General features: G+C 31.0%; 1 protein-coding gene across 1 annotated transcript in view; it reads right to left on the reverse strand.

The window, feature by feature from the left end:
- Nucleotides 1-2,594: 2,594 nt before the first annotated feature.
- LOC108691174 (feline leukemia virus subgroup C receptor-related protein 2-like) overlaps nt 2,595-11,032 on the reverse strand; it is a 10,217-nt gene continuing 1,779 nt past the window's right edge. The window contains 3 exon segments of the mRNA XM_018198832.1: nt 2,595-3,028; nt 10,096-10,402; nt 10,907-11,030. Of these exon segments, the coding sequence (XP_018054321.1) occupies nt 2,624-3,028; nt 10,096-10,402; nt 10,907-11,030 (836 nt within the window). The 3' untranslated portion in view covers nt 2,595-2,623.

Consider the following 11,032-nt stretch of genomic DNA (forward strand, 5'->3'; position numbering starts at 1 on the left):
GGCCGGGAACTCCCCATGATTTTCTGCGCTTGGGATTATCGTAATGAACCCATTTTTCGTCCCCAGTCACAATGCGATGCAGAAATCCCTTCCGTCTTTGCCTTTCAAGCAGCTGTTCACAAGCAAACAAACGCCGTTCAACATCTCTCGGCTTCAATTCGTACGGCACCCAATTTTCTTGCTTCTGAATCATTCCCATGGCTTTGAGGCGTTTTGAAATGGCTTGTTGAGTCACTCCCAATGATCGTGCCAATTCTTCTTGATTTTGACACGAGTCTTGCTCAAGTAATGCTTCCAATTCTGCATCTTCGAAAACCTTCTCTCTTCCACCGCTTTGCCGGTCTTCGACGTCAAAATCACCGTTCTTGAAGCATTGAAACCACTCACGACACGTTCTTTCACTAATAGCGGCCTCAGCATAAGTATTTGAGAGCATTCGATGAGCCTCAGCCGCAGATTTCTTCATATTGAAGCAAAAAATTAAAACCTCCCGCAAATGATGAGAATTTGGCTCGTAAACTGACATTTTCGAGAATAACTTTATGATGCAGACACAAATCGACTAATGTTTCTATGGGGTTATGTTGACAGATGCCCAAGTTTATTATACGTCTATGATCTATTTATTTATCATCGACCACCACTTACCGCTAAAGCCATCTATAGGAAAACGGCGGAAGCAAAGTTGTACACCTAATAGATAATGTATTATAATGTATTGTAATATCGAATTGTATAAAGGACAATAAAGAATAATATTAAAAAAAGGTATTGCTATTTCATTAGCGGAATACCATAAAATAATTAGACATAAAAATTAAAAAATAAATTAAAGATATACTTATCTGCGAAAACAGGCTACTAAATTTATTAGTAGCTCGTTTGTTTTATGGGTAAGTATATATAAGTATATATAAGTTTTATGGTTAAGTATTCTACAAAGAAAAGAGGACCGCTGATAAAATTGGCGGGGGTGGTAGAGGGTCTCTATAGCTCGTTTTTACTAAATTATATTTTAAATTAAAAATATATATTTAGAAAAGATTGAATTTATTAAAAGTCTCTATAATTGCTAGAAATTATAGACTTTGATACATACTAGTTTGGTAAAATAATTATGTTTGGTAAAAACGAGCTGAAATTTGCATAAAGAAACGTATAAAACTTCATAATTTTATAACATATTGTATTATAAGATAAATATTAAGACAAAATTCATTAAATTAACTTGTTTGAATTTTCAATTTCGTTTATTAAAATTCAACAACTTTTATTTACATATATAGGAGATGCGAAATTAAAATTTTTTTCAAGCAAATAACCCATTAAACTATCTCTCCTATGGATAGTCGGCATGCTTCTATCTTGAGGATTTAGTACAGAGACGAACCATATCTATTTTCGATCCGATTTTATCAATAGAGAAAATGTATGTCACGTAATTCCCAAACTAGAAATGGATGTACTGGCGGTAGTGTACGGATTCGACGGTAATAGGAAAAAGGCTGGTATAATAACTTCTGCCACCTCTTTCAGGTTTCTCTCTACCGCCACAACCTGAACAAAGGAGATGCCTACAGAGTAAAAATTACCCCGTGGAGATGTTTAAACACCTGCTCTGTCAATAAAGATCTTTTTAGTGTGAACTTGGTATACCGTTGTTGGTAAAGTATATTTCGTATATTACTGTTTAAAGCACAGGCTAAATATTTAAAATATATGTTTTTCACTCTATAAAGTTAGTAGATGTTTTTCACTCTATAAAGTTCCAAAAAATGTTTTCTTCGAGGAAAATTTTATTCGACATGTTATAATATATGTTACATGTATTATGTAGTTCGAATAAAATTTTCCTCAGAGAGAACGTTTTGGAATGTTATTTAATTCACTGACGCGACACAGGCTGCGGTCGATTTGGACGCTCACATACTTTAAGTGCTTTATAATCACATTCTGTCTTTGTCGTTTATTAGACGTAAAATAAGAATAAAAGTACTGAAAAGTCTCCAAATCAATCGCAGCCACTAAAGTGTAACCAGAAGCACAATCGCTTATTAAGCGCTCATTGAGCTCTTGCATCTGATTGGCATATTTCTTGACTTGACCTTGGCGATGACATCCAAGAAAATTAATAAGACCAGTAAATAGATCTTTTTGAACCCTGTAATTTTTGTTTGAAACTCTTTTCTATAAAACTTATATTTTCCGAGATATTCAAATGTCCTGACTTTTTTGGGACACCTTGTATATATAATATCACTGTAAACTAAAAAAAAATTTACGAAAAATTGAATAAATATTTATTTAGATAGTATCAATAGGACCATTTGCTTACAGAAAATAAATATTTATTTGAATTAAGAAAATGATATTTTTAAATTAAGTAATTTTATTTAATTAAACAAATACTTCTTTACTGTAAATAAATAGTTCCATTGGTACTATCTAAACAAATATTTATTCAAATTTCGTAAATTTTTTTTCAGTGTGGTACAAATATACATAGCAATGATTTATATATTTTTAATATAAATATATACACATCAGTGAATGGAATAAAAATTTTCATTATTCATTCAATATGTATTTCGCTATACAGATACTCTTCGTTTTGTATTATTATCTATACAATAATCTGAGCCGGTAAAAAAGGAAAGGTATTGTAGACATACACAGGCCGATTAAACGCGAAAGAATTCGCGATCGCTAGAGCTGGATTCGTTGTCTCAAAATCGTCCTCGGATTGTTCGTTCGGCGCTGTTGTGGGTTCTCTACTGCGAGGTGTTGTCGTGATTTTTACAGTGGTGGTTCGTGGCCGTATGGTCGTGGTCGTGGTGAATAACGGGTCGCGATAGATAGCTGCGGTATCCGGGGGTCCGTAGCTTTGTAATCCCGGAGCATCGTAATACGCATGCAATCGATTGTTGTAGGGATTAAAATGCCGGCCATTAGGACGCCAACCCCTGGGCTTATATCCTGATAAATCTGATGTCACCGCTAGTCCGATATAAAGGAGGACGAGGATGAGCTGGAAAAAAGTATAGAGAATCGGTTTAATTTAAACAAAGAGAGATGATGTGACATGCGCTTGAATGTCTGAAGAATCAGAGTGTATTTTCATCCGTTCATCCGATGTCTGTTTATTTACAATATTTCGCGAATATCGAAAGTTGTTTCTTTTTAATATTGTTCATTTATCTACCACACATTATACATATTTATATATTTTAAATGGACGAAAAATAAAATAAGTAAATAAATTATTATCTTTTCGTACAGAAATTTAAAACATTTTAGTTTAGCAAATAGAATGCAAAAAATGTAAAACGTTTTATCGTGAACTTTTGCCTATTAAAATACTCAGATCTCGTAAATAATATTTCATCGTTATAGTGAACGTTTTGTTCATGATGGAAAGCAATTATCTATATATCTCGCAGTTTCGCCAGCAGCGGATCAGAACTCTTGGCAAAAGCACTTGCATACTGTTATTGCGTTACTATCATTATCTGGCGATCATATTGTTCACGATATTCCTTAGTGTGCCAGATCCGTTGTTTAACGAGACCATTAACAGTTTCTTCGGTAACGAGAGAAATATACGCGTCGAATATCTTTACGAGAAACAAATGGAATATACTATTAAATTTATTATAACCAATTAAATTTATTATAACCAATTACACTCGACTTGAATGATTTTTAATTATTTCTACAAATCGCTGTTCTCTTCTTCAATATGATCTTAATTTATTACAATTAAAACAATTAGGTTAATTCACGAAAATTCTTCGGCAGTGAGAGAAACGTACGCTTTAAATTTTTGATGGGAACAAATTAAATACGTTATTAAATTCATAATGTTTAATTATATCCTATTTAAATTATTTTTAATTATTGCTATGAATTCTCGTTACTGCTATGGCCTCAACTTAGTGTAACTAAAATAATGGAGTTAATTTAACTCAGAAAAATGTACTTTTGATTCAAATTTAGTTTATTAGAGAAGGTAATATTATGGCATCCAGTTACATTTTACAATAATTTTGTTAATAATTAATATTTAAATTTAAAATTCGACAATTATATTCATTAAATAGTTGTTAAATCGATTCTGGATTTAAAGTTATAAAATATTACTTAGGACACTATTAATAAAAATGATGACAATTGCATAATAACTCAAAGAAAAAAATAAATAGAGTGCTAATGGCCTTTCATAAAAATAGTCTTAAAAAATTAGTTTTGTTTAAAAAACAATATTTGGTTATAAAATTAACAAAAAAATAAACATTTTAAAATGTATGCAAATAAATGTATATACATTCAACTTTTGAATAAGCATAGTACAAAAATTTCAATGTACTAAAAATAGTAGTACAAAGTATAGATTAACAATAGAGCTATCAAATTGATTATTAAATAATTATTTTTTGATATGAAAACCTCAAAAAAGAGAACGTGAGTAATCAATATTCAAAGGGCATATTAGTCTGCTATTGTTTAAATTTGCGTAACTCAAAATATATACAGTCAAATAAAATGTTAAATAGCAAACAACATACTTAAAAATACATACATGTGATAATACGCTCAAATTTAAGAAAAATGAGGAAGTAGGTATAATTAAATCTAAAAAGCTAAAATGTTATACTTCAGAAACGTTTTGAAATTGAAAGTAAAAAATTGCATTATAATAAGGGCTGGCTATTGATTATTGATATATTAGTGTCGTGGTGTAACTGTGATCTGCACTGAACAAATAATTCCATAAATAATTGCTAGAAAGAAGAATTCGCTACTTAATAGTGGAGATATTAAGAGTCACAATATATTTACACTGGCCGTAATATCTTCTCTTCTATTAAGTGTGTTAACGTTTACTTTGAAACTAACCACAGAAATGGATTGATTTTGATGTATAGAAGTTAAAAATAACAAGAGGTTATTTAATATTGAACTAAGAATCTTATAGGACCGTACGTATAAATACACAACCAATAAGAGATAAATGTCTTTTAACAATCAAGTTAGATCTTAAGTGTTTGTATAATTCTATGTGAATTTATACTACGTTTGTAGTCCTTTAAACTACGTGTCGAAATAATTTTTCGGTCTTGAAACGTTAACTTCACTGAACTACCGCAGTAATATCGCAAGTTAAATTGTTAGCAATTTAACAATTCAATACTCATCCCTTGATGGTCTAAAGGCTTAAAAAGGCTCCGTTTCTACGGAATACAAGAGAATCCAAGTTCGACCTCGACCAAGGTAATATTTTTCGCAATAAAATTATTTTTAATATGTCATTTAGCATTATTAAGATCGTTCTATGATATTAATGGACAATGGATTGTTAAATTGTTAGTTAATTTAACTTGTAATGTTACTGCAGTAGTTCAATGCAGTTTGCGTTTCAAGATCGAAAAATCATTTCGGCGCGCAATTTAAAGGACTATATACGTAATACATAAATTCACACAGAACTATACAAGCATTTAAAATCCAGCTAAATCATCTTGTAAAAGGCATTTATCTTCTAAAAGATTATTTAACTCACGGGTTTGATTTATCATTGCTCCTTTGATATTTAACAGTGTTTTACCGTCTCTCTCATTTTTGCCGATGTTAATATCGCTGCTAAACGTGCGCTGAAAAACTTCGAACTGTTCTTTGCTGAACCGCCAATTCTGTCTTTATATGCGAAACTACCGATGTATCAGATCGGTGCCTAAGCTTCGTGAATACGAAACAAGGTGAAGACGAAAACGATTTCGTTTTTCGTTTCGCTACTGTTTCGTAATATGATACTCATATTACGTGTTAAGAATGTTCGCGACCGGGCGAAATGACGTCTCTGTGTTGTATTCTGGATATATATGTCAATTTTACGTCGAACATACGGTTCAGTTGGTTTCGTTCTGTTTGAGGAAACGAAACCGTATAAAAGTCGTGACGTAAGATGAATTAAATATGATCGAACGTGTGTTGCTTGGTACGTTTGTATTTTCCCCTATAACTGTCGAATTTTCATATTTGCTGCACGCTTACATACACAGTGAAATGTTACGTATAATACATTGGTATACATGAACAGATATCTGTAAATACGTTTTACTATCGTGATAGAATATATTTCGCGGTGTGTTTCTCACCGTGTACCAAATTAGCGATTTGAATGTTGATAAGCGCTAAGCGTTCGAATTCGCCGGAAGCAACGGCAGCGAGTTTTCAGAGAAATGAAATATTCTCGAGTTTATATTAATATGTGCAGAATAAATTATTACATTTCTTTTGCGTTACTTAGAATTTAGAATCGAAATTAATAATAAGAAGGATGCTAATTATGTCAGAAAAGTTAGTTTGTTTGTTAGATAGTTTTTATCGATTTATCACAAGCTGTATCCTAAGAATGAAAACTTAAAAAATTTTTTAAGAAATTTAAATAATAATAAGATACCTACACATATATTCCTTGGTGGAAAATGTAGGATAAATGTAGGATATCTATTGCATTTTTTTCGCATATTCACTTCTAAAGTTCGAGATAGATATTTTAGAATCAAAATTAGATCCATAGATCAAAATTAAATTATGGAATTATTTGGAATAGATTCCGATCGAAATTGTTCAGTTAGTCTCTATATTTTTATTGTGTTTAGTAAGAAAGATGGAATAACTTTGATCATAGAATTCATTTCAAACAGGTTTCATAATAGATGTCCATAACAGGTTTCATAATAATAAGAATGCCATAATTATTAGAAATGTTATTTAGTTTTCTTTGATTTGTATAAGCTTCTATTCTAAGAATGGAAACTAATTTAGATGATAACAACAATGTATGCACACGTGTGTCTATTAGTGAGAACTGGATCAATGCTTTTCATCATTTGGGTGGTTTTAGGCATGGAAGCGGGAATACATTCATTGTAGTAGCGGGTGTTGTAATGGCTTGCGTGAATTAAGGACGTGTTTGGAATTTAAGATCATGCGCGCAACTGTAATGCATACCTTATGAATTCGTAAGATCGCTACTTGTTCGCCTAATATAAATTCGCTCGGGACGATTCAGAAACGTGGCGCGCGAATTAATCGCCGATTTGACAGTGATGTTGAGTGACGACGTTAATTAGAATTCTGACTTGTCCGTACTTAGAACTTGCCGACTGAAACGTGTCATCGATCGCGCATCACAGCTTATGATGCGGCACTTGCTCGTGATATTTACTTTTACAAGGTTTTCATCGCCTTGAACTTGTTTTATTTTAAATCTCTATTTTCTTATTATTTTGCAACTGTCACTCATCACACTTAATACAGAAGATATATTTTAATTAAATCTTAGAGAAATTCCTCAATGAAATTGGAATCGATTATTCTTTTTTCGATTCAATTTTTAATTGAAAATGAACAAAACTACAAAAAAAATAATAAATAATTTAATCTTTGATTTAATCAAAATTCTGATTATATTAATCAAAATTTTGATTATCTCAAATAGAATTATAATAGATTCAATCAGAAAATTTGTCTATTTTTTTCAACCAGAATTCCTTAATGTAATTAGACTCTTTTTCTAATATTTTTTTTCTTCTTCGTATAAATTTTTCTAACCTGTTGATTATAGAACAGAGAGATTTAGAAACTTTTTTATCTTGCAGCCTTTGACAAAAATGCACAAATATAAAATCCTCATAAGATCTAGAAATGTTTGCGCGTAAAGTTACTGCTAGCGCACATCTGCGTGCAGATATTTACTGCAAATAAGAGGAGGGAAATAATTTCTGTTTGAAAAATTTTGACGTTCAACTTACTTTCTTGTCGTATTCGCACGATAAGAAAGATAAATAGAAAAGACGAGCGCGCAGAGCGCTATCGTGCGATTCGCGAAATCGAGATTACAACGCTGTCGCAGACAGACGACATGAGTGTCGGATTGATCGAAAGCATGCGATATAATAGTTCGCGTGTCGAGAGAACTTTTGTTCTCTGATTGAGTATATCAAGTATTCTGATCGAGTAACGAGTGGTAGACGCGTCCGTCATGTCACACGTCAAATGCAGCGTATTATGCGGCGTTCATTTCCATGGCTTTGATATCTAAAAACAACGCTGAGATTGTCTTCCTCTTTGTCGATAAAGATCCGCTCGAAGTGGCTTCTTTTATTCATCGATATGCGCGCGGCGGAATCCATATGGCTTTTGCGTACCTATATTATTTTTAGACTAGATGTTTGAAGACAATCATCATAAGATAGAACTTTTTTTAGTATGAAAGATTAAAATTAGCATAAGGATATTCGGTAGAGAGAGAGAAAAAAGATTCTGACAGAGAAAATATTGTTTCGCAGTGAAAATAGTGTTTCGCAGGGAAAATAATGTTTACATAACAAATATATTTTTTCTTTTGTGATTAACGATTACCGATAAACTTTAAGCTTTATGTGACGTATGTTTTAAACGTTGTGTAAAATATGAGAAATTTATATATATTTTATCATTGTTTAACTATATTTAATATGAATTTTTATTCATATTTAAATTGCTCAAAAATATATTTTTAAATTTTATTGAAATATGACCATTTTATCATTTATATTGTGTTCATATTTTATTTAAAATTCATTTTTCACAATATATGATTTATGTTATTTTTTGTGTTAAATGTTTGTATAAAAATAAACAAAAGATTTTTGGAAATATTAAAAGCGACGTACCTGTTATGGTGATGGTCGTTTGTTATTTTAAATTAATTATTTCATGCGAAATATTAATATCAAATAATATAAAACGAAATATTATATCAAAATGTTAATTAAAAGTTAAGACAAATTGGTAGATCATTTATAATTTTTAAGAAGAAGGATTATCAAGCTTTAATTTCAAGATTCTCATTGCTTATTTTGTTAAGGATACTATGTGAAGTTAAATTCTTTTTTCTACCATACTGTAAAGTTAATCTTGTTGGAGTAATCTCGTTTTATGGTAGAAGCAATATGAAAGTATGCTATATTACATGTTGGCAAAAGTTCCTTTTAAAGAAAAAAAGATTTAATATACGAATCTCATAAAAAGCAACGTATAATCATTCATCTGCGCACATAATGTAAGATTAATTTTTAGCGATTTATTGTATCTAATGTATTATTTAGGAGGTGAAATATTGATAAAAATTAGAACGAATAAAATTATATCAGTTTAGATACTTATTACTTTTATTAGCATCGAAAGATTTAATATTATATTATTCGATTTAATATTATGCCTATTAACATAGTACATACAGTGAAGGGCCATACCATATCTGACCAATGTAATAAAAGTGTCTCCAACATGTATCTGTCTTTGTTTGAAAGCTTGTTTGCTGTGCGTTTGTGCGTGATTTATATGCGAGCTTTGAACGTACATATGTATATCTTCTAAGAGAGAAAGGTGAAAATATAACACTCTTAACATTACATAGGTCTATTCGCGTCGTTTAAAATCCCCAAAATATTTTTGCTTTTAAAATGGGATAGATATATATTTGGGTGTTAAAAAGAGAGAAAGTGAGAGAATGTTGAGTGAAAAAAGTGCAAGCAACGCGAACAGACCTGTAATCAATGCATGCTCATTACGAAGCATTCAGACAAGAACAGATAGATGTTGAAATTATCGTGGAAGTATATTAGGTGTGCTTATTTTTGATACAAATTTCGTATCATTCTGCACATAATCATATGCGGCCATTTCAAATATTTACATTGCGATAACTTTGAAGTGACATATTACGGAAATGAGTATATGTCAAGTAAAAAATACAGTTCCCGAAAAAAAGAATGCAGATTTTTATATTCTTTTCGATTTCCGAAGGAAAGAATGCAACATATACATAATGTCATATGTAACATATACATAATGACAACTTCAAATAACCGTGGCAACATGGCGGCTTCTGGGTACTATTCTTCTTATATATGTACAAAATGCGCACAAGCGCATCTAAAATATACTTTCACCATAATTGGAGTTATCGACAGTCATCCATCTCTTCAGTATGTATGTTCTAAGCCTATTAAGTAATGCTATAAGTTAGATAATAATTTCTGGAACACCATCGATATTGTTTTCAATTTTCGTGATTCCTTCATACTGAGCCTTCTTTCTCGCATCTTGTCGTCTTTGCTCATCTTTTGTTATAGTGGTTAAAATGAAACCGAGCAGCAAAGCCAAACATAAGCCGATGTGTACCGGAATGTCACCGTACGTATTCATTAATAATCCTAACGATATAATGAGTATCATGCTGTAAAGACTGGTTGTTATATTGAGTATTCCCGCAGACATATTTTCCGATTCTGGATATGTAAATTCGGTGCACAAATCATATCCTATGATCAGATAACCCGACATAAAGTATCTGTAACGAATAATACAATGTAATACATAGCACCTATAAGATTTTTGACAGATGTTTACAATCAAATAAAATGTAATAGAAAAAAATAATAAATACGATAAAATTTACAATTGTTTTATATCACAATTTGATTGATATGCATTGAAAAAAGAATCTAAAAGCATCTAAGAACTGTGAGAGCAACAATTCATTTTACTAAATTGTTAAAAGATGAACTTCTATTGCATTTTTACACAATATATTTTTGAAATAATAATATTTTTAATATGTGCATAAATGTCGATGTGTACCCTAAGAAAATCGCCGACACATACACCATCCATTTTATACCCATGCATGTAAATACTGCGAATAATATTTGACAACAGAATGTAAGAAAGTATACAATCATGGCAGTTTGTCTGAAAATAAAAAATATAAATTATTCCTGATTTTTCCAACGCATGATTTAAGATAAAACAAATTTTAATTAACTTTTTCAGACAATTGCAACTTTTTTCTTACTTGTACTTATGCGTTTTATCAAGGATGATACCAAAACTAATAGAACCGGCCATACCGGTGAGAATTATGATTAAACCAATTCTGCCTGCATCTTCTTCTCCATTCTAAAATACATGATCGATAATA

This window comes from Atta colombica, unplaced genomic scaffold (genome assembly GCF_001594045.1).
Source record: "Atta colombica isolate Treedump-2 unplaced genomic scaffold, Acol1.0 scaffold41, whole genome shotgun sequence".
NCBI lineage: Eukaryota > Metazoa > Arthropoda > Insecta > Hymenoptera > Formicidae > Atta > Atta colombica.